General features: G+C 38.4%; 1 protein-coding gene and 1 non-coding gene across 19 annotated transcripts in view; both read left to right on the top strand.

Annotated features, from left to right (window-relative positions):
* CADPS2 (calcium dependent secretion activator 2) overlaps positions 1 to 25,354 on the top strand; it is a 540,447-nt gene that overhangs the window by 449,688 nt on the left and 65,405 nt on the right. For all 18 annotated transcript variants that reach the window (XM_030308335.1, XM_030308333.1, XM_030308325.1 and 15 more), the window contains 2 exons: positions 10,572 to 10,728; positions 25,184 to 25,325. In XM_030308335.1, the coding sequence (XP_030164195.1) occupies positions 10,572 to 10,728; positions 25,184 to 25,325 (299 nt within the window). The remainder of the gene's footprint in view (positions 1 to 10,571; positions 10,729 to 25,183; positions 25,326 to 25,354) is intronic.
* On the top strand, positions 13,613 to 13,742 carry LOC115509524. Its single transcript, XR_003967411.1, has one exon.

The following is a 25,354-nucleotide window of genomic DNA, read 5'->3' as shown; positions in this document are numbered from 1 at the left end:
TGTTAATTATTTAGTAATGTTTAATACTGTGTGTATATAATATATATAATACTATATAATAATAAGAGTAGTACTTTCCTCTGAAAAGTACTTTCCCCTAAGATATGCTTTGAAGTATTTTCAGTTTGCTTTCTCTCTTGATTATTTCAATATTTATATTCATGTATGAATCCAATGAGGGAGAGATTTTGTTGAATCCAAAGAGCCATAAAAAACCTATGGCTAGGTTGACAGTGGTTTAGGTGTCGTCCTCTAGACCATTCTACTGGTTCCTCAAAAGAGCGTACAGATTTCTGGAATATGGCCCCTTAGTGTTACATTGCTCTCTGTGTATGTGTATGTTGGGGCTGGGGGATCTTTCAGACACTAGACTTGTCTCCAGAGCTTTCAAGATTGTCTATAAAATACAGGATTGCAAACTGATCTTTTCCTGAGGAAAAAAAAATGAGCACATAGTGCATTTCAAAATCAGATTCACTGTTTTTTGCTCATTTATGCAGTTATCTTTTTTTTGTAAATTATAAATTTTAACTATATTTTTTAGGGTAAAGTTAATCAAAAGCTTCTGACCTCAAATGAATTAGAAAAGACATAAAGGAATATTAATAGATGTTCTGGCAAGAAAAAACCGGAAGACATTAACAGTGGTCTGATCTGCACAACATGATAGACATACAGATAGAAGGACAAGTATTGTTGATTAAGAAGCATCTACATGTGTAAGAGCTTGGTCTCTATACTCCAGCTGACTGAGATTCAAATTATTGTTCTGACACCTACGAAGTGTATGACTTTGGGCAAGTTCTGTAAACTCTCTGTGTTTGCTAACATAGAAAGCAAGGATAATTATGCCATTTACCTTTCTGGAAGGGTTGTTTTGAGGATCAAATAATATAATGTATAAAAAGCCTTTATAATAGGGGCGCCTAGGTGGCTCAGGTAAACATCTGACTCTTGATTTTGGCTCAGGTCATGATCTCACAGTTGTGGGATCGAGCCCCACATTAGGCTCCGTGATGAGTATGGAGCCTGCTTGGGATTCTCTCTCTCCCTCTCTCTCTCTGCGCCTCCCAAGCTTGCTCGTGCTTGCTCTCTCTCTCTCTCTCTCTGTCTCTCAAAAAATAAATAAGGGAGGTGAGGACAAGTATTGCCAATTTGCAGAAGAGGAAATGGAAATTCACCGAGGGAACTGATTTGTCCATGAGCACTCAAGTCTCACCACTAAGTGCAAAAGCTTGGTACTCACTTCTAATTTCAGTGTCCATTCTTACCTGCACTGTTTTCAACTGTGCTTAGAAAACAAACACAGCTTTCAAAGTATTGTCACCTTGTCACATACATCATTTTCACTGTATAAGATCTTTTTGTCGTTAGAATGTTGGTAGAAATGGTATGGCTAAAGGATTACAATCAAGTTTTGTATTTTCCTCTTAAACAATTCAGCATTACCTTCTGCCTCTGTCATCTCATATACAAAAATTAGTGGCTTAGCATTAGAGCTGAGATAACTTTAACCCAGGTAATCATGACTTGATTGGTGCCCTTCAGATGGCTACATTTCTGAGTGGGGTTTCCTCCTCCCTGGTGGAGATCTTGATGCCATGGAACCTCCACAATCCTCCGTGAAGTGGTCCTTGAGGGAGGACATCGTACAGCCTCTCATCTTACAGTCCACGGTGGGATGACTGCCACCTAGGGGGATGGCAAAAAAGTAAGTGGGTAGGTGTCGAAACCCCTCTGTTCTCAAGGTAACGGCCTTTGACCCTTACTTTTTCTTTTCAAAGACTGTGATTGCTTAAAGCTTTCTCTGGTCTTCTTAGGAGAACAATAAGCGTTCATCACAGATTGACTTACATTCATCAGGAATATAGTTTGAGACACAGAAGTACACTTCTGTAAAAATAATGAAAATTGTGAGTTGATCGCAAAATCTTGCCATCCTGAAGTTACTTTTTTTTTTTTTTTAGATAAAATTCTGTTCCATTTTATTTCATTCCCTACTGTGGCTTTGTCTTCCAAGTTCATTTTAAAAAGAGCTCTGTAAATTTTTCTGAGTCTTGAAACAATCCTTGACATAACATGATGGTTACTTTCTTAATCTTTTGAGATTAAAAATTTTAATCTTTTGTGAAAGTACTGGTTGTGAACTACAAGTAAGACCACAAGTCCCTCTTTGCAGCGCCTCATTTTTGCTTGAGTTTCTATCCTGCTGCACCTAGAGTCAGGAATCTCTGGTTCCTCTTATGTCAGTCATTGCTGTAGCTCTAAAAGATAGGAGTAAGACATATGTAATGAAATGACACTGTTTTATTTTTTACTTTTATATTATTTGTCACATACCCATTTTTTTTAGTGTTTGTTTATTTCTGAGACAGAGGGAGACAGAGAGTGAGTGGGGGAGGGGCAGAGAGAGAGGGAGACACAGAATCTGAAACAGGCTCCAGGCTCTGAGCTGTCAGCACAGAGCCGGATGTGGGGCTCCAACCCACGAACCATGAGATCGTGACCTGAGCCAAAGTCGGACGTTTAACTGAGCCACGCAAGCGCCCCTGTCACATACCCATTTAAGTAGATAGTTAAGAAGTATTCAAAGATAATATTTTGAAAGAGCAATAGCTCATGACATAAAGCATACCATTTCCAACAGTTTTTCACGTTTATATATTTGTAGCAGCAAAGTTCAAGTCCTAAACACCGAGCTGGGCATTAAATGTCCCTAACTCTCACATCTGTTTGTATTCTTCCTGTAGGCAATTTTTTCTTATACTTGCCATCCATTAATTCATTACATGGCGATGTTTTGTATTAATAAATTGTGGGGCGCCTGGGTGGCTCAGTTAGTTGAGCATCTGACTTCGGCTCAGGTCATGATCTCATGGTTCGTGAGTTCGAGCCCCGCATTGGGCTCTGTGCTGACAGAGCCTGGAACCTGCTTCAGATTCTGTGTCTCCCTCTCTCTGCCCCTCCCCCACTCATACTCTGTCTCTATGTCTCTCAAAAATAAATAAAACATTTAAAATAATACTTGTATTAAAAAATTGGACATTATCTTGTGATATAAGTTTTTAAGAAAATACCCAATGGGTTGATATTTTATAATCCATTTTGTTTTGTGGTTTGACACTTAATGTGGTTTTAATCTAATTTACATTTGAAGAAATTAAATGAAGTTTTACAACCATGTATCACATGTTCTTAGAAAGTTCTTGAAAGTAAACGTTGACTTCTCTGGCTATAGCATGATGAATCCTTTTTTTTTTTTTTTTTAACATTTATTCATTTTTGAGAAAGAAAGAGAGATGGGAGGAGTAGAGAGAAAAGGAGATACAGAATCCAAAGCAGGCTCCAGGCTCCGAGCTGTCAGCACAGAGCCTGGCACGGGGCTCGAACTCACGAACCATGAGGTCATGACCTGAGCTGAGGTTGGAGGCTTAACCAACTGAGCCACCCAGGCACCCCCATGATGAATCCTTTTTAAGTGATTAATTCTAATTGGGAAACTAATGGAAACTTCTGTATCACAGAAGTGTAAATATTTTGTATCTGTTTGGTTAACACACTACCAAAAGGTAATTTTTAAAAGGGGGAGAAAGGGGGCTCCTGGCTGGCTCAGAAGATAGAGCATGCAGCTCTCGGTCTTGGGGTGGTGAGTTCAAGCTCCACGTTGAGTACAGACTTTATTTAATAAAGAATTTTTTTTCTAGGCTGGGGAGGGGAAAAGACCTGAAAAACAATTCACTAAAAACAGTATAAAGAGAGCCCTTATGGATATGAAAAAATGTTCAAACCCATTCATTATTAGAGAAATGCAAATTAAACAGAACTGAGATACCGTAGCCAGACAAATCCACATTATTTTTTGTGTGTGAGTGTGATAAGAGCACTTAACACAAGATGTAGCCTCGAAGCAAAATGTTGAGTATGTAACAGAGCACTGTTAACTCTAGGCACTGTACTGCACAGTAGATCTCTAAGACTTGTTCATCTCGTATAATGAAATCTTTGCACCTTTCACTAATGCATCCCTGATTCACACTCCCCCCAGCCGTTCTGCGTCTGAATCCACCATTCCACACTCTGCTTCTAAGGATTTGACTAGTGTAGATCTCACTCAGCATAACGTCTTCTAGATTTAACCAGGTTGTGGCAAATGGCATGATTTCCCTCCTCCTTTTTAAAGGAATTTCCATTGTGTATCAATGCCCTATTTTCTTTATCCATTCATCTGCTGGTGGACATTTACATTGCTTCCATGTCTTAGCTATTGTGAATAATGCTTCAGTGGACAGGGCAATGCAGATATCTCTTTGAGATTCTGATTTCAATTCCTTTAGATATACTAAGATATAGGATTGCTGGATCTGTGGCACTTCTATTTTTAATTTGTTGAGAAATCTCCATACTGTTTATCATAATGGCAGTAGCAATTTACATTCTCAGCAACAGTATACAAGAGTTCTCCTTTCTCTACATCTTCAACAAAATTTATCTTTTGTGGTTTTTTTTAATAATAGCCATCCTGATAGGTGTGAGGTGATAGCTCATTGTAGTTTTGATTTGCATTCGAAAATCAAAGTATGATTAATGATGCTGAGGACCTTTTCATATGGCTGTTGGCCGTTTGTCAATCTTCAGAGAAATGTCCATTCAGGTCTTTGCCCATCCTTTAATCAGATTATTTGGGTTCTCATGCTATTGAGCTGTAGCGTTCTTTATACACTTTGGATATTAACCCTTTATCAGAGAAACTCTTTGCAAATATGTTCTCCCATTCCATAAGTTGCCTTTTCATTTTGTTGATGGTTTCCTTTGCCATGCAGCAGCTTTTTAGTTTGATATAGTCCTGTTTATGTATTTTTGCTTTTGTTGTCTGTGCTTTTGGTGTAATATTCAAGATATCATTGGGTAGTAGTTCCTTTTGATCTTTTTTATTCCCATGGCATTGGTTTTAATGCCTTCTCTTTCATTTATGATTTTATTTGCATCGTCTTTTTATTAGCCTAAAGTTTTCTTGGTATTGTTTATCTTTTTAAAAATTTAACTTAGTATCATTGATATCTTCTATTACTTCATATTTTCTATTTCATTTAAGCTCTAATCTTTATTATTTTGTTTTTTTCCTAACTTCAGACTTAGTTATTTTTCTAATTCCTTGAAGTGTGACATGAGGTTGTTATTTGAGATCTTTCTACTTTTTTAATATAGGTGTTTATTGCTGTAAACTTCCTTCTTAGTACTGCTTTTACTGCATCCCATAAATTTTGGTATATAGTGTTTTCAATTTTGTTTGTCTCAATATATTTTCTATTTCCCTTATGATTTTTTGTTTGACCCAATGGCTGTTCAAGAGTGTCTTGTTTATCTCCATATATTTGTGATTTTTCTGTCTTCCTTTTATTACTGATTTCTGATCTCCTTCCACTGTTGTAAGAAAAGATACTTGGGGTGATTTCAAAAGTTAAGAATTATTTTGTGACTTAGTATGGGATCTCTCCTGGGTATTGTTCTGTGTGTACTTGAGAAGAATGTGCAGTCTCTGGCTGGTGGGTAGAATGTTCTTTATATGTTCTTTTAGGTCCGTTTGGTCTAAAGTGTTATTCAAGTCTGCTGTTTCCTTATTAATTTTCTGTGTGGAGGAGATCAATTCATTATTGAAAGTGTAGTCTTTAAAGTCTCCGAATATAATTGTATTGCTTTCTATTTCTCCCTTAAGAGTGTCAGTGTTTGTTTTATATATTTAGGTACTCTGAGCTTGGGTGCATATATATTTATAATTATTCTTTCTTGTTAGTAAATTGACTCTTTAATCATTATATAGTGACCCACTTTTTTTCTCTTACGGCAGTTTTTTACTTAAAGTCTGTTTTGTTCGATGTAAGTATAACCACCCCTGCTCTTTTGGTTACCATTTGCACGGAATATCTTTTACAATACCTTCACGTTCAGCCTATGTGTGTCCTTAAATCTAAAGTCTCATAAACATAGAATTGGATCTTTTTTTTATTCATTTATTCAGTCTGTGTCTTTTGATTGGGGAGTTTAATTCATTTACACTTAAAGTAAGTATTCTTAGGTAAGGATTTACCTTTTAATTAGACTCCACACCTTTCAACAGTGGTAACAACTTAAATTTAATTACATACCAAAACACTACACTTTTACCTACCCCACTCACACACGCCTACGTTATGCCATTGATGGAAGAATTGACTTCTTCTATACTGTGTATCCATTAACAAATTTTTCTGGTAATAGTCATTATTAAAAATTTTTTATGGTAAAAAACTTTTGTTAACACCCTTCATACTCATGATGAGGGTAATAAAAGTTGAATTCAGACAGTTTTTGTCCGTAACTGAAACTTACCATCTTGATCAGTTGACATCAGACTTCACATAGCCCAGTTACATTTATAAAGCAGAGTAACCAGTCTTTTCAAAGCATGGGATTAGTATAGACTCAAACATTTTGAAAGTCTATCCTTGAAGGACTAGGAGATAAGTATGTTCTAATCGTTTACATGAGGACTCTATGTTCTTTAACTCCCCTTACTATGTATTATAGTTGTAGTTCCCACATTAAAGAAGACCTGAGAATGTATCCCCAAAAGTGTGAGCTTAAAATACAAGACTGCCATATTAAAATTTTTGTTGACATTAGATCTAGCAAAGGCTCTAGGGGAAAAAAAAGTGCTGACTGTAAATGCCTTCTATTTATGTACATAGGGATTTCTTAGGAAGCTTGATGCTCCATTAAAGGTATTTTTAATTCATTGGGCCAACTTCTAAAATGTATGGCACATTTAAAACCTATACCATAGTTTGCTTCTTTATATAAATCAAATAGACCTAAAGGAAGTAGACACTTAAATCTTTGTATTTCAGTATGAGTTGTCTGATTTGGATTTGATTTTTCTTTACAAAACCCACACTCACTCATTAGAGTCCTATTTATCTACTTAGCAGTTTAGGGAAGAACTTGGCAATTTTGTGGTTTTTGAGATTATTCTCTTAAAGTGCCAGTGTTTTAAAATAGTGTTCTTGTGTGCAATTTTACAGGCTTTTGTGGTGGAGTGCTGTTTTGTTATATAATTTTGACTTGGATTCTTTCAATTTGCATTTGTTTGTGTAATTTCAGGAGAAATACTGAACATCTGAGTCCTGGGTGATACTAATAAACTAATAATTGCAGAGGTTTTTAAAAAAAAATACTTTCCTGGGGTTCCTGGGTGGCTCAGTCGGTTGAGTGTCTGACTTCGGCCCAGATCATGACCTCACGGCTTGTGGGTTCAAGCCCCGTGTCAGGCTCTGCCCTGACAGCTCAGAGCCTGGAGCCTGCTTCGGATTCTGTGTTACCCTATCTGCCCCTCCCCCACTCATGCGCGCGCTCTCTCTCTCTCTCTCTCTCTCTCTGTCTCTCAAAAATAAACATTAAAAAAAAAATTTTTTTAATACTTTGCTCTTTTAGATTTTATACTAGAATTAAAAGTGATTTGTTCACCCCTATTATAGTATTATATTACTATTAGTCTATGTATTTACCTTTACCAGTGAGATTTATATTTTCACATATATTTTTGTTGTTGTTGTTGTTTAATGTTTATTCATTTTTAAGAGACAGAGACAGTGTGTGAGTGAGGGGCAGAGGGAGAGGGAGACACAGAATCTAAGGCAGGTTCCAGGCTCTGAGCTGTCAGCACAGAGCCTGGCATGGGGCTCAAACTCACAAACTGTGAGATCAGGACCTGAACCAAAGTGGGACACTTAACCAACCGAGCCACTCAGACGCCCCAATATTTATTTATTTATTTATTTATTTATTTATTTATTTATTTACTTGTTTCTTTTTTGAGAGACAGAGCACAAGCCACTCAGACGCCCCAATATTTATTTATTTATTTATTTATTTATTTATTTATTTATTTACTTGTTTCTTTTTTGAGAGACAGAGCACAAGCCGGGGAGGGGTAGAGAAAGAGAGGGAGAGAGAGAATCCAAAGCAGGCTCCGCACCATCAGTGCAGAATCCAATGCAGGGCTTGAGCTCAAAACGACAAGTTCATGGACTGAGCTGAAATCAAGAGTAGGACGCTCAACTACCCAGGCACCCCTATATTTTCATATATGTTTGTGTTAATGTTTAGCATCCTTTGTTTCAGTTTGGAAGAATGACCTTTAGCACTTATCTGTAAAGGCAAGTCTAGTGGTAATGAGCTTTTTCAGCTTTTGTCTGGGTAAGTCTTTACTTGTCCTTCATTTTTAAAGAACAAGTTTGCTGAGTATTCTTGATTGGCGTTTTGTTTTTTTTTTAGTATTTGTATGTATCTTACCACTCTCACCAAGGCACCAAGGTTTCTGATGAGAAATCTGATAGCTTTGGTGAGGTGGTGGGGGGTGTATATGATGAATTACTTTTCTCTTGCTGCTTTCAAAATTCTCTGTCTTTGACTTTTGACAGTTTAGTTATAATGTGTCCTGGTGTGGACTTTTTTAGGTCAAGCAATTTGGTGTCCTTTAGGTTTCATGAATCTGGATGTCCATTTCCCTATCCAGGTTTGGGAGGTTTTCAGCCACTATTTCTTTCCTTTTCTTTTCTTTTTTTTTTAATTTTTTTAAATGTTTATTTATTTTTGAGATACAGAGTGCAAGTGGGGGAGGGGCAGAGAGAAAGGGAGACACAGAATCCGAAGCAGGCGCTCTGGGCTCTGAGCTGTCCGTGCAGAGCCTGACATGGGGCTCGAACCCACAAACTGAGATCATCACCTGAGCCAAAGTCGAACGCTTAACCGATTGAGCCACCCAGGTGCTGCAGCCACCATTTCTTTTAAAAAGGCTTTCTGCCCCTTTCCCTTTCTCTCCTGTCTTTGGGACTCCCATAATATCTATCACTGGTTTATTCAAAGATACCTCATAAATCCTGTAGGCATTCTTCACTTTGTTTGATTCTTTTGTTGTTATTGTTCCTCTGACTGGAGAACTTCAGATTACTTGTCTTCAAGTTCATTGATTTGATTCTTTCTTCTTGATCAACTCTGTTGAAGCTCTCTGTTGAATTTTTCAGTCATTGTTCAGTTCTAGAATATTTGTTTAGTTCTTATGGTTTCTGTCTCTTTGTTGAACTTCTCATTTTTTTAATGTTTTCCTGAATTTATTTAGTTGTTCATCTGTGTTCTCTCGTAGCTCATTGAGCTTCTTTAAGATGATATCTTTGTATTCTTTCAGGCACTTTGCAAATCTCCATGTCTTTAGGTTGGGTACTGGATCTTTATTTTGTTCTTTTGTTGATATCATGTTTCTTTGATTTTTCATGGTCCTTAAAGACTTGTGTTGGTGTCTGCACATATGAAGAAGCAGCCATCTCTTGTAGTCTCTACAGACTGGCTTCCTCAGGGAAAACCCTTCACTAATCATCCCATTAAGAGATTCTTGGTGGGCTGGTTGGTAGGGACCATGGGAGATTGGGCCTGCTGCTGGATTCCATGGGCAGGCAGTCTTGGTGCTGTGGTCCATGGTCAGACCACATGGTTTTCAAGAACTTTCTAGAAAGTAAATATTATTTTCACTCATATAAACAGCAGATTTTTTAAAGTGAATATTGCCATGACCTAAAAGGCACTAGAAAATGCCCAGCTGACTATAAAATAATAAATAGAACATATACAGACTTGTCTTTGTAGTGTTACTGTCTAATTAAGAGGCAGAAATTAAAATATTCACATATATAGTCATATAGACAATGCCAAGACCTGCAAAATTAAAATGCTGGGCATCAGAGAGACTATGGAAGACTAGTTAAGACAAAGACCATTGGAGCACCTAATTAACATCAGAGTTAAGAAATCCCTCTCTTTGAAAGTATATTTTAGCTTTACACCTTAGATTTATTTTTTAAAGTACTACAAATAAAAAAGTATTTTTTAAATGTGAGAAAAAATGTTATGCACAAATTTTAAATAAGCAAATTCGGCATTGAATGAAATAGGAAATCTAAAATAGAGTTAAAATGCAAAATGACATTTATCACTTCACTTTAAAGATACATGTTTTTTTTTTAATTTTTTAATTTTTTTTTTTCAAATTTTATTTATTTTTGGGACAGAGAGAGACAGAGCATGAACGGGGGAGGGGCAGAGAGAGAGGGAGACACAGAATCGGAAACAGGCTCCAGGCTCCGAGCCATCAGCCCAGAGCCTGACGCGGGGCTCGAACTCACGGACCGCGAGATCGTGACCTGGCTGAAGTCGGATGCTTAACCGACTGCGCCACCCAGGCGCCCCTAAAGATACATGTTTAATATATAACATTTAAAAATATAAAACAAAAAATGTATTTCATAATTTAAGTATAACTACTTATGAATGGTTTTGTGTATTTCTACTATCGCTTTTTTCTGTGAGTAGACTTATTTTCAGATGTGTTACATATCCTATTTTATAGCATTCTACTACAATTTCACTTTTTTTTTTTTTTTTTTTTACAATTTCACTTAATGACATGTTTTCAGGTGGCAGGGTATTTGTGTGTGTTTCTAAGAAGTAATCTAATTTTATATTATTTATTTATCCTTTTATAGGCATTTGCCTGGTGGCCTGATTTATTGGCAGAGCATGCAGAGAAATTTTGGGCTTTATTCACAGTGGATATGGATACTGCACTGGAGGCCCAACCACAAGACTCCTGGGATAGTTTTCCTCTTTTCCAACTACTTAATAATTTCCTCAGAAATGACAGTAAGCACGTGCATTTTCTTTCATATATGAAATGGGGAGGGGAAGGTCGATGAAGAGAATGTTGTGTGAGTGAATGTGTATTTATAGAGCTCTCACACTCACTGAACAAGATTGACATTGATAACATTAATGTTTTCTCAGTCTCCCTGACTTTTTCAAGCTGGGTTCTGGGGGAAACCAGTAATATGCCCAGATTTCTCCACTGGCCTCTGAAGTTCCTCTTATTTCTACCCTTCTGCTTTTATCAAGAACTGATAATATAGGCATCTTCGCTGTACCTTGTGAATCAGAAAATCTTCAGAGGTTAGCATTTCTAAAGCACTTGAGAATACTTGCATCTCTGAAAGACAACTTAGAAATGTGCCATTATTCTAAGAATCATGCTATGTTAAGGCTTCTACTAATATGCATTCTGACAATTCTGTTTGCCTGAGAGGGATTCACTTCCATAATGATGGTGTAATATTGCTGTGTGGTATGGGTTGCTCTCTCAGTATTTAGAAATTTAGGAGGATGTAAAGGTCCTCTATTGAGACCTTTCTTTCCAATGCAATAACAACTTTTACAACTTTTCTGGTACGTGGTCTTCTAGAAGCCAGAACAAACCTAGTTTTACATCAGAACTTTATGGGGACATTTCTTAACACACAGATTCCTAGGCCTTTCTATGATGATTCTTTTTAAAGTTCCCTTAAACCCAAGTTTGGTTACTACTGACGGCCTTTGCTTCAACACTTGCAGTGATCACAGGTCACCAATTACCTGTTCTATCCTGTTCTTCCCATTATAGACCAAGTTGATCTCTGCCGCCCCCTCCCCTCTGCTTCTGACTTGTTCTACGTGATCGATGTAACAGCCTTGTACTATTGTGTGTTTTCTTCTCTGAGCCATTATTGCTAGGTCATTCAGTCCTTTCTCGCATGATAGTGTTTCTGTGCCCATTACCACTCTTACCACCTTCCTCTGCATAGACCTCAGTCCATGTTTCAGTATTGCTCTGGAGTGTGGTGCTGTGAAGAACACAGTGCTCACAACATGGCCTGAGTAACCCAGAACCCCAGGAGAGGTGCTGTCCCTCTGCCCTGTCTTTGTGCAGCTCATGCTGCTCTAACTTGCCAAGGAACTCAGTCACCCTGTGATACATTGCAAACTTAATGTAACTTAAAACTCCAGATCCTTTTACTGCCCTCGTTCCAGGACATCACTGTTATATACTTCTAGGCTTAAACTTAAATCCATGTCTTTACATTTATCTTTGTTTTTAAAAAAAATTACTCTTGGGGCACCCAGATGGCTTGGTCAGTTAAGCGTCCGACTCTTGATTTCAGCTCAGGTCATGATCTCACAGTTCATGAGTTTGAGCCCTGGGTCGGGCTCTGCACTGACAGCATGGAACCTGCTTGGGATTCTCTATCCCTCCCTCTCTGCCCCTCCCCTGTTCCTTGTCCCCTCTTTCTCTCTCTCTCTCTCTCAAACATTTTTAATTTTTTTTAACTAAAAAACTTACTCTTTCGGTTTTGTTCCTCACTCTGCTCTGTTACATCTTATATTTCTTTGTTGTTCATCCTTTTCAGTCTCTGATAAAACTGTAACTGTTTTTGCTGGAGGGGGAAATCCGCATTAATATGAAATTGTGTGTAATATTAGACTTCCCATAGACATCAAATTTAGGATGGCAGATCAAGAACCTCCGTTATAGTAAGAGAGGTGTGATTTTTAGTAATTATTAACATGGACTGTGATGCCAGAGACATTCACATCTGTCTCTGCCACTTGCAACTTGACCTTTGACAGTAGCTTGACCCCTGTGAACTTTAGGTTCTTCATCTATAAAGGAAGGAAAATAATAGTACATACAGTGTCATTGGTGGTGAGGATTGAACACCATAATAGTGCACATATAGTAGACACAAAATAAATATTATAGGTATTAGTCTGTGAAAATTTCAGTCTCAACTCTTTCAACTAATTTCATTCTCCTATCCAATTTCATTTCCAAAATATCCTACTAGAAAGCCAAAGAACTAAGCTACATTTCCTAATTCATATTTAACCACAATGTGTACTGTCAGAAGTAGCTAAACCCACATTATCTGTATGTGAATCATTCATTCTGCAAATGATCCCAGCCAGCTTTTAAGTTGTACTTTGGTTCCCTCCTCCCAGCTAGCAGACTTTAAATGACCTTCTTCTTTTCCCAGTCTCTTAGCATCATTTATTTTCTGCTAAGAACTTATAAGTCAGGTTTCATATTATCTTAAGACAATAAACCTGCTGTCAAAAATGAATATAAGTATTATTCATTACGTCCCTAACTGAACACAAATAGTTGTAGGCTTATTTTGAGCATTGCTTTCTCCATTTGTATGAAAAAGTCAAGAATTGACCATATTTAAATTTATTTGGGAGTTCATTCAAAAATGAGGCATTTAATTAATGTCATAGTCAAACAGTAAAGGTGATGAATCATTTAACTTATTCAACATATCAGTATTTATGCATGGAGAAAACAAGTATAGGTTTCTAAGAAATTTGGGCGGGGGGACCTATACTGCAAACTCCAATGAATTGGCCTCCTTTAATATTTATTTTTTTAAGCTTATGTATTTATTTTGAGAGAGAGAGAGAGAGTGGGGCAGGGGCGGGGGGTTGGGGGCAGAGAGAGAAGGAGAGAGAGAATCCCAAACACGCTCCAAGCTGTCACCACAGAGTCCATGGGGCTCAATCCCATGAACCATGAGATCATGACCTGAGCTGAAGCCAAGAGTGGGACCCTCAACTGACTGAGCCACCCAGACATCCCTAGTATTTATTTTTAATAAGAGTTCTTGCATTGCAGGTGTGAATTTATGAGAGTTATATCAAAAAGAACACTAAAACGAAGGGCCTCTCTCCCATGGGGCTGTGTGGGTCCCTTTTATCTTCAACCGGGGTTGGAGGCCAAGATCAGCTCTCAAGGATCATTGTCAGGGCTGTCATGACCTAATAACCTTATTTTCCTGCCTCAGACATCTGTAGTTGCTGGGAGCTCCCACTTGGTCTTTATCAGGCATGCAGACCCCACCGACACACGAGGGTCTAAAGTGGCAGCACTGGGCAGGAGGCCTCTGGCTCTCCTTAGATACTGCCAGACTCTCATGAGCTGATTGATATTAGCCTGTGTTGTTGCAAAAGTAGCTTGGCCCCCTGCCTGATCCATAGGCAGCACCTAACAAACACACCTAAACAGGGTCTCGTACGGGATTGTGTGGTGCAGGGTGCTGAGAAAGAGCCGTGAGTGGGAGCCGGAGAAGAAAGAGTACCGCGGGCATCAAGGCAAGGAGATCAGACCTGACACTCAGGAGGCCAGTTGCAAATACAAGTCCCGCTTCTAAGCCATTAGCTGCGTCGAATCGGACAGCTTGGGCTCCACACAGTTGCACGGGGGAGAGTTTTCTCTGTTGAAGTGCCTACTTCCATCAGCTGACAAAATAATGTTTTAGAAAAGTTTTCAAGTGCTAGCGGTTTTTCTTCACTAACAAAAGTTCTGAAAGCATCTTATTTTGTTCTAAAAGTAATAAACCACTTTCTGTAGAACTAGAGAAATAAAAAGGAACACTAAAATGAGAATAGCAGAAAGTTAATTTTTAGCCAGACCTGCATATATTTAATTCAAAATAATTGAATTTTAAATTAAAAATTTCCTGTTTTAAACCATTTCTATAACATCGGCTACTATTAAATGCATAAAGTATAGTTTTATGTTGTGTTGTAAATTATTCAACTAAAACATGGAAGCATTTATTACTGATCTCTTTTGAGCACTATCAGTTTTGAGGTAAGTCTAGATCTTGGCTTTGATTTTGCAGTGATTAACAGATTTGAGAAAACATCAATTATTTCAGAGAAAAACAGCTCCTCCATGTAGTGAGGTAAATAGAAAAGTTCCCCAGTGCCATAATTTCCTTTTGGTATTGGGAGCACAGTTGAGTCTGGGGAATTGAAATACAATGCAGTCACTTTCCTCTCAAACTCAGAAGTTACTATCCAAAGCCAAGACCACTGAGTATCTTGATAGTTGGTAAAGTGTACTTTCTTTTTGCTATTAATTCACTCTTGATAGTAATGAAGAATATTGTTAATAATTATGTGTTTGTTTTATTAAATTCCTGAAATATTCAGATGGCAATTTAGTGAACTCAGTTCAAATGTTAAAATATCAACCTACCGCTGCCCCTGTATTGGCCTTTTGGAAAGCTTTAGGAAAACATAAAACTTCTATCCTTTTAATCCCCCCTAGAAACAAAGAGCCTTACATCAGTACTATGGCATGATGGTTTTTTCCACATTGACCCAATTAACGTTAGAGTCCAAATTATAATTAATTACAACTTTAACCAGGAGTAAAGGAAACAGATCACTCTGAAATGTCCAGTCTTGGAACGGGAGAGAATTTGCTAAATAACGGTGCTTACTGTTAGCCCACATGTGGTACACAACTAATTATATACTATAGATTTTAAATGGTTGTGACTTATAATAATGTTGCATGCTTATGTTGGCATTCCCAAAATAAAAATTACTGACACACCTCAAAGTAGTGGAGGTACGGGTTAAAAATTTTACTTCATTTATTTGTGCCTTGAAAACTTGGTAGCCGAGTTGTTTTGCGTTTTTTTAATGAATAATTCAATCTGTCCCCACTGGTTGTTTCCCATCTTTCTTAATGCTTGGATATTTTTTTTTAAACGTTTATTTATTTTTGAGACAGAGACAAAGCATGAACAGGGTAGGGTCAGAGAGAGAGGGAGACACAGAATCCGAAACAGGCTCCAGGCTCTGAGGGGTCAGCACAGAGCCCGACGCGGGGCTCGAACTCACGGACTGCGAGATCATGACCTGAGCCGAAGTCGGCTGCCCAACCGACTGAGCCACCCAGGCACCCCTGCTTGGATATTTTAAAAATAGGTGTTTATCTTTTGGAAAGGGGACAGGATTTTAGACAAAGCTCTCCATTTTCCAGCCTAGGAAAGTAAATCCCTAAGAGGTGATGTGGCCAGGCAGGAGCTGGCCGATGGGAGTCACAGACAGAGGTGAGCAGGAGCCCGCCCCCTTGGTCTCCAGTTCTGTCTTGGCCTGTGCAAACAAAAGCAGATTCTGGGGCATTTACAAAATAATATAATTTTTTAAAGGAAGACAGGAGATTCCATGAAGTTTTGTTTTCACCTCAGAAAATTTTCATAAAGCCCTTGAGTTGTGGGGGCAGAGGAAGAGAGTTGGTCAAAGGGTACAGAATCAGATAAATGGGATATGTTGTCCTATCATGTATGATATGAAACGTCCACAATGAGGATGCCAGGGACTGAACTAATTAGTTGGGGGAAAGATTCAAGACAGCAGATTCAGTTTCTGTTGTAAGGAGGAGAAAAATTCTGTCGGGGTCATGCGTCTTTCCGTAGAGTTGGGCATGATTGGGGAAAGTCTTAGCCTTAAGAACCCTTGGAGATGAAATGTAGTTTTCCTCCAGGGAAGAGTATCAGCTGCACCATAATTTTAGCAACTGTCCCCAATCTCCCGCCCCTCACAGACTCACCCATTGATTCCCAGAGCAGGACTGATGATGAAAACAAACTCCGGCTCCTTCATTTCTGTCCAGAAAACACTGAGCTCCCGCTCGTCCCTCCATCCTACCTCCGTCCACCCTGATCCACTCCCCCTGCCCCAACTAAAGAGATAATTAGGTGGGTAATTACTTCAAATGGTATCTAAGGAAACAATTTTGAGAAAGAGATGTATTAAAGTTGAGGCAAAATAAATGTTTTCATAATGAAGCAATTAGCATGATAGTTAAATGATGCTGTGCGACTCTAACGCTAGTACAAATAGATTCTACCCTTGCATGCTGTCTGCCACAATTGTCCTGTCGATAATAGATATGGCAAGTGACCGCTTCTGACAAATGAAAGCCATCTGCAAATGGCACAAATCATTTCTTTCAGCACTACTGAAAGGCAAACCCTTAGAGCTAGTCACCTTTTAATCTGTGGATATGTTAGCAAGTGGCAAATGACCATTCTTTTGGGAACTGATTCCCAAGTGAAAAATACCACGGTGCTTCTTCTTTAATTAACAGCCTTTTCACATTGCTAGCACATTAAAGCCATCCTGAAGAACACCCGTGCTTATATAATCAATGTCACAGCGTCTCTGCCTAAACGAATAATAAATGTTCGGGCTCTGCACTAAGTGAAAACCTATTCTCCAAGACTTTCACCTTCATAAAGATGGGCTCATAAAAATCGAAAAAGGAAAAATTGGAATGTGGTCTCATGAGGATAAAAAGGCTAGTGTTAATAATTAACAAGGAGAGTGAAGTGGAGTCAAATTAGCCATAATAGAGCCCAGAGTGACTGGCAAAGTCACCTCTCATTATCAAAAAACTCATTAAGAAATGAAGAAGTGGAAATCCCGCTGGGTTATTCTCACACTTAGGCTGTATCAGAGATTATTTTTCAGATTTCTTTCAAATGAAGAACGGTTAGGTCACCATATTGTATATTAGGTTAATCTTCAAGCTTTGAAATATGGAGGGCTGACACCTGCGTGTTATCCTGTCTCAAGCACTTAAATGAGCCGTGCATCTGAAATTCACGAATCGGTGTTTATAGATACATCTGTACATACATCTACGAGGCACAATGCAGAAAGGATATGACTTCTAGATGACAACAGGGCTGTGTGCCAGCCTAGTTTTATAGATAGGCACTTTTACAAATGGTGAGATGACCACAAAAATGCAAAAATGTATTTAACTCCAGTTTCCAGAGTTGACTGAATGCAAAATTACATGTCAGAATGTGTTCTGCCAGTGTGTAGAGTAAAATAAATGTAAAAGCAAGCAGTCACTAGCCTTTTTTTTTGTAGTTGAGTTCCACAGTGTTGCTCTAGATTCTTTACCACATGTAGACATCTAAAATTTTCAGTCTGATTTTTATATTTTCATATATGAGAACTTAATGCCTGAAAAAAAATAACCTGCTCTAAAATGCCTACGTGTCCCTCACAGTAGATTTGCAGAAAGCTCTGTAACCCCTACGGCCATGAGCATCAAGAAGCCTACACTTGAGGGTTGTTGATCACGTTACAGCCGAACTCAATTGTTTTCATCACCTAGGGCAGGCATTGAGGAACATAATCCCAGTCAGAAAGCTGTATGTAACTGGAATAAAATTACAGACTTCTCCATTTGGATTTTTTATTAATCTCATAAAAGACAGCATGAGAAGAGCAGGACCATGAGACTTCGTTGTCTATGTTTACCCTAAGCCTTGGTTAATGTTTATATCGGGTTTTTTCCTGAATTAATTCTGCAACAAACATGTACTGAATGCCTAAAATTTACAAGTCCCAGTCACTTTGCAGAAACCTGGATTAAAAAACAGTCCTGGCCCTTGAAAAGCTTATCATCTTGTAGAGCATATCGACATATGTGCCTTACTGACTATAATGCAATAGATTGTAGAAATAGAACTCAATTATGTGTACTGTACTATGGCATCTTTAATTATAGTTTTAAACTTGGATTTGTTGGATTTGGGGTTGCTGTCCAAAATATAGGAAACATAACACCAGTGCTATCGCTCCATAGGTAGGTTAGGCAGATACGTAGGTAGGTAGGTAGATAGATAATTTTTAACAAGTGCACCAAGGGGAAAGGAAGAATTGGATGTGGTTTTAGGAGGTTGTTATGCTCGTAATTGTACAAATTAAATATTACCAAACTATATAGATTTACTTATTAAGCTTTTAATTAAAAGGAAAATAAAACCCAGTGAGTTTCCTATTCTACTTAAACTTCGAAGGGACACTCTCAGAGTTTCCTTTAGGCAGTGGATATTTATTGGTATTTATTCAGTAAACACACATTTATGTAGTGCCTATTTAATGTGCCAGATTCTTGGCTGGTGCTATTCCTAGATCTCAGGGGATTTTTTTTGTTGTTTCGCTGTGTGTATTTTCTTCCTTGTACATCATTCTGTTTTAGACTGAAATCTTCCTGACTTTTCTCCTGAAGCCCTTGTTCAGATTTCAGTGATCCTCACTGTATACATTTGTCAACTAATTTTATGTCTTAGTCTCCTGGGTTTTCACTGTGCAGGATCCATACAGTTTGTAGTCCCTTGAATAATTGTTGTTTTATGGCAAAGTCTTGTTCTTATTGTGGTCAGTGCTGTTTATTTTGCTGGTCATGAATTACTAGTTTCCTTCTCAAATGGCTATTTAGAATTTTAGGAGAAGTCATTCACCCTAGTAATCCATTAACGCTGACTAATTGGAAGGGGGTGGTACAGTATAAAATTGGATTAAATGGGCTCAGGAGTCACCAGCATATTTTTACCCTAAAAAGAATACAGGAACTCTTTTATCTGCTTATTCTTCACTTGTCCAGTGATTGCTATCTCAGTAATTGTTATTAATTGGATCATAGTTTATATTCTTAGATGAAATCTTACTATTAAAAGCCTATGACAAGTACTTTTGTAAATGTAAGACTCTTTTTGGTATGTAAATAATCAACATTAATTTATTAATTATTGGGATGCTCAAAATAATTGGGCACATCCGCATCCCTAGTTTACCTTTTATTTAAGCCTTTTGCTTCCTTTTTGCCATTTCTAATTGTACCGTTCAGCTAGATGTCATTGATGCTTCATTATTTTCTGACAAGGTGGTATTTGGAAACATGGAATCTTTGAGGGGAAAATGATTATTTAACAAAGTAGATGCTGGGTCCTCCACTTACTTTCTCGTAACCACTATTTTAGACTCCTTCCGAGCAGTCCTTTCTGCTTCCACACCTCGGATATAATGTCAGAAGCATTCTTGGAGGAGGCCACATTGAGGAGTTGCCTCTTGGAATAAGCTGTTAGAAGGGGTGCCCTGCAGAGGCTTGATCTGGACAGGTGGCAGCCCCAAATCGCAGCCTACCCTTACTAAACCGTATGGAGAAGATAGAAGCACTCATTCTGATGCCTGGGGCTCCATAGTAAGAGGGCGTTTGATGGTGTCTGATAGGAGTGGAATGCAAACTGGCATATGGGCAACTGAGAAAAAGAGCATGCATTTACATACACAAGTACAGTGTCCTGTGTGTTTCTCTAGTCTTGCCTTTTGACCCGAAGCTTTCGCTTTTCTTTCTTGCTCCTTCTGCATTTTTTCTGTATTTCTTTTCTTCTCTCTCTTCCTCCTTCTCTCCATCCCTCCCTTCTCCACCACGCGCCCCCCCCTCACCTTTCCTGAGTCTAATTACCAAAGAAATAATACTGCCAATTGCCAGTTTTCTAAAACTTTGGAAAATGGGTCTATAATTTGATTTTTAAAAAATAAAAAGGAACACCCTGAGGCAACATGAGCAGACTTTTGGCCAGAAGTAAGCATTTGTGACAGGTCTTAGAAAATAGAGAAAACCTCCCTTTTCTCCTCATCTTCAGAATGTGTTAGTTTGCTACCAAGAGTCATGACTGAACAGAAAAAATACTCTTCTTGCCACATTCATTAAGATAAGAGACATAAAATAGCCACATTCATATCCAGTAGAATTTTTAGTAGTCTGGTCTTAGACATCTGGACTACCCTATTTTAAATAAGATATTCAAGGACACGTGAGTAGCTCAGGTTTAGCTTCTGATTTCAGCTCAGGTCATGATCTCACGGTTTGTGAGTTTGAGCCCCACATCAGGCTCTGTGCTGGCAGCACAGAGCCAGCTTTGGAGCCTCTCTTTCCCTCTCTCTCTCTTTGCACCTCGCCGGTGCTTTCACTCTCTCTCAAAAATAAATAAACATTAAAAAAATAGGATATTCATACCAATAGTATTTAATACCATATATTCTGTATAAAATTTGAAGAGATATACAGGCTTCAATAAGTTCTTAGACAGTTTCCTGAATAATAGTGTAGTCATCTTAATGTTGTATCCAAGTAATTATTCACTCAATAAACATCTGAACAATTGCTTGGAACCATGCACTTTGCTAGATACTAAGAATATAGACATGGTTCCTGCCTCAAGGACCCTGCACCCTTGTGGGGGAGATTAGAAATGGCAGTAGGTACAGAAGTATGATATGGACCACCGTGGAAGTCTGTACAAAGTAGTGAGTAAACGGGGGGAACCAGTAACTGGGCAAGGGGACAGCAGAGCAAAGCATTTCCAGAAAGGTTTGGAGGAGTTAATTATAGACTTGAACTGACCATGCAAATCATTATGGCTGGACCACAGCAAATATGAGGGTCAGGCAACAGAGATGAGCCAGAGAAGTCGTTTTAAGGTATGGCATGGATGGCCTTCATGTCATGCAAAGACTTTTAGAGTTTGTTGTTGATGATCCACTAAAGGTTTACAGTCTTTAGGAAGGACATTACTAGTTTTATATATCTGCAAGCCCCTCTCCTTGAGATTTGATTGACAAAGAGAAAATATGGATCCTGGAGACCAGGAAAGAGATTACTGCACTAGGCAAGGCAGGAGATAAGAAGGCTGGAGGAAGTAGGGCGACAGCAGTGACGATAAAGAGAGGGAGGGATGTGTTGAGATGGATATTAAGGATGCAAAGTACGTAGGTCTTGATTACTCTTTGGATGTAAAAAGTAAAAGCCAAGCAGGTAGTACAGTCACCAGCTTCAGCTATAGTGATCTGGTGGACAGTGTCTGCTCTCCCATGGTGGGAATACGAGAGAAACAGGCTTATTTAACAAGTTGGTGAATTCAGGGCTTAGCAAGTGTATTAAAAAAGAGAGCTCTTGCTAGAAATACATTTGAGTCAACTGGTACTTAATCTTAGAATCATTATAACATTTAATAACAACATTGAGTATTGATTCTCCTATGTGCTTCATTTTAACAAACTAAGCATGACTTAATAACCAACATACCTAATCTCTAAATGCATAATAAAGTAGCATTTGGTTTGATGAGGTAGAGTTACTCTCATTTGTAGATGTAATGATTTCATAGGTGCGTGTGTGTTTTGGTCTTGGACTAGTTAAAAATAACGATAGTGCTTAACAGCACCTGAGATGTAGAGCCTGTGGCTCTTTGCATTTTTTTTTTTACATTTTTATTTATTTTTGAGAGACAGAGTGCAAGCAGAGGAGGGGGCAGAGAGAGAGAGAGGGAGACACAGAATCTGAAGCAGGCTCCAGGCTCTGAGCTGTCAGCACAGAGCCCAACGCAGGGCTGGAACCCATCAACTGTGAGATCAAGACCTGAGCCTAAGTCAGACACTTAACCGACTGAGCCACCCAGGTGTCCCTGCATTTTTTTATTAGTAGCCCACATAAATTAAAGGTTAGGCTATAGTCTAGCTACATAGCAATGTGAAATTTTCCAGCTTCCGATGCGTATTATAAGCACATTGAATATTTTCAGTGTTCATTCATTTTTCACTTCATTGAGTGTAATAGTTCTGCTCAATCTCTTGACTTATTCATAGTGTAACTGAGTTTTTCAAAATTCTAATTCTAAAAACATAATTCATCTAAGATGTGGAGTAATGTGTTTGTCATTTGCAAGATTTTTCTACCTAAAATAACCTCTACTTTTCTAGGTCTTAAAAGATGCTGATAGGCTGCTGGTAGGTTGGATGAATGATGAATGGATGCATACACAGATAATAGTTTATGGTTATGTAAATTGAGAGGTGGCAGTATTATACTCTATGGAGGTTAAGGGCTCTTGTTCTATTGTTTAATGACTAGATGGCTTTGCCACATGCCCCCTAAATCCTCTGTGCCTCAGTTTCCTTATTGATAAGACTAAAAAAAATAATAATAGTCCTTCTATCATAGAGTTTTTGTAATGATTAAATGAGAGAATGCATATAAAAGACTTAGCACTGTGCTTGACACTCCAAAAATTCTGGCAAGGAGGAGGAAGAAGGAGGAGAGTTGTTAAGTGGAGATCCAATAAATTCAGATAGGGGTGTATTTTTTAATTTGCTTACCACAGTGACTTAGGTGGCTTGAGCGAGAATATTTCATCCTTAATGTTCAACATCCTTATTTAGGTGACATTTGGCAAAAGGAACTGAATTACATGATCTATAGTACCTTGAGTTCTTTGATTGAATCTCTAGGAATAAATAAAGCTCTTTTCAGTGTGCTAATGAAAACATCATTAAGATAACATTAGTCTCCTAAATAAGACATTTATCTTTAAATATGATTATCATTCCCACTTTAATAGGAAATCTTTTCGCATATAGATAACCCAGAAAAAAAACCTACTTAACCACAAAAAATACTAAACCAAATTAACTAGAAATAGGAAAAAAAAAAAAAAACAGGGTTGTATTTTCCTCTGCATTTAGAATTTTTTCCAACCCCACTTTCACATGTCTGTAGTTTTCCAGCCTCTGACAAATTTCAGAATCCGCTAAGGCAGTATTCATGCCACTATGGTAAGCATCACATACTTTGCCCAAGTTTTAAAGCACTATTTAGCTTTTGGGGTATTTTTGCCCTGAGGAAGATTTATGTGGGAAATTGGCATATTTAGTGGAGTATTTTATATGACATTACTATTACAGTTACTAGTTATTAGATTTTGTACACAGGCACACACAGCTATTCAGATCCATAGAAGTGAATGGGAGTCCTGAAGAACTTTCCCCCATCTTTCACCTCTGCTGCTCTAATCCCAGTCCCCATTCATCATCACCATCACCCTTTATCTGGTCTATTGCAGTGAAGCACTGAGCACTGGGTACCTTCTTTGCTTCCCCCCACCCCTTGGTCATCCACTCCCATCTTCCACACAGCTGCCAGACACATTCTGTCGTGTTATTTATTTAATAATAATAAAAATAATGATGCTTCCCTGTGGACCCACGTCCTACCATCTAGACATCACCTTGCACTATTCTTTCCCTGTCTCTCACCCTACTCCTGCCACACTGGCTTTCTCGTCCTTCTAGAAGTGCATCTGCTTATACCCTGCCTAGAACTTTCATACCAGCTCTTCTCTCTACCTGGAGATCTTCCCTCCAAATCTTCTGTGAATGCCACCCTGTCATTTAGGCTCAATTAAAAGACTATCTCTTCAGAAATACCTTTGCCAACCATGATGTATATTTTGAAATGAATATGTTTTCACTTGGAGAGTCAAAAAAACATCACAGCTGGGTTTAAGATATGTTCACTCGAGAAACAAACATGTACCATCATCTAAAAATTTTCAAATTATTTATTGAATATTACGTAACATTTCTTAGTATTTTCCTGTAGATTCTCTGTTCTTTCATGGTGCAACTTAGACACATACTGGCTGTCTTAGTCCATTCAGGCTGTAACAACAGAGTACCAGAGATTGGGTGGCTTATAAACAACAGAAATATATTTCTCACAGTTTTGGGGGCTGGGAAGTCCAAGATCAGAGTGCCCACAGATTCAGTGTCCGGTGAGAACTTGCTTCCTAGATGGCCATCTTTGAGCTGTGTCCTCAATGGCAAAAGGGTCGAAGGATTTCTCTGGGATCTCTTTTATGAGGGTACTAATCCTGTTCATGAGGACTCTGCCCTCATGACCGAATCATCCCTTCAAGGCTCCACCTCCTAATACGATTACATTGGAAGTTAGGATTTCAACCTATGAATTTGTCAGGGGAGTGGATGGGTGGGACACAAAGAGTGTATAGATAGCACTGAGTGTCTTCTAATGAAATTATGTCCTGTGCATAGAAAGCATCCACCTTCTGGTATAGGGAGGTGCACCTTACCTACTACCTACTTACTAAACAGTCCTGTCCCAGTAGCACAAATTCTAAGACCTCTACAACTGCTGTAAGTAGGGTGTTCCACAGTAGAATTCATTAAAGACAAATGGACACCTGGAAAAGGCAGGGGATATGCTGTTTTCAAAGACTCATGTGGAAAATTGGGTAACAAGAAAATCCACAAATAACTGAAAAGTTCATGAATCAGATTAGACATTCCCAAGCCCACAGTCACCCTCCTGGTGAATTAAATAAGTGTATCTCTTACAAGTAATCAAGCTTAGCTCTTAGAATTAAATGGGTTTAGCTCTTTGTGATACACAGTATAGCACAGGGATTGTAACGCTCTTTATCACTATATTTACATGTGTCAAGACCTTCAGTGTATCCAACAGCTCCCTTGAATCTCTAGCAAGTAGTCCTGTGCCTCATGTGTTAAACCTCTTAGAAAGTAAAAACATACCACCTGCCAGGAACATTTTATAGAGATATAATCTATTTGCAGTTTTGACAGCCATGCTTAGGAGGTTGATTATACTTCTTGATTAGCTTTCATGATATATTCAATATGAGGAGCAAGACCCATTATCATCTATGTCAGTTCTTCTGTGTCAGACTCTTCCAGGAAACATTTTTTTCACCCCTGTTTCCCAAATGCCTGATGTGATCCCTCTGACAAACATATTTCTGCTTGACTATTTCAGCACTTTTACGTAATGGAAAATTTCACAAACACTTGCAAGAGATCTTTGTGCCCTTGGTTGTTCGCTACGTGGATCTCATGGAGTCCTCCATTGCCCAGTCAATTCACAGAGGCTTCGAGCAAGAGACGTGGCAGCCTGTCAAGTGGGTATCTTGCCTGGTGTCCATGGAAC

The sequence above is a fragment of the Lynx canadensis genome, chromosome A2 (assembly GCF_007474595.2).
Source record: "Lynx canadensis isolate LIC74 chromosome A2, mLynCan4.pri.v2, whole genome shotgun sequence".
In the NCBI taxonomy this organism is placed as follows: domain Eukaryota; kingdom Metazoa; phylum Chordata; class Mammalia; order Carnivora; family Felidae; genus Lynx; species Lynx canadensis.
The sequence above is the reverse complement of the archived record's forward strand: the minus strand, read 5'-3'. Positions and strand labels throughout refer to the sequence as shown.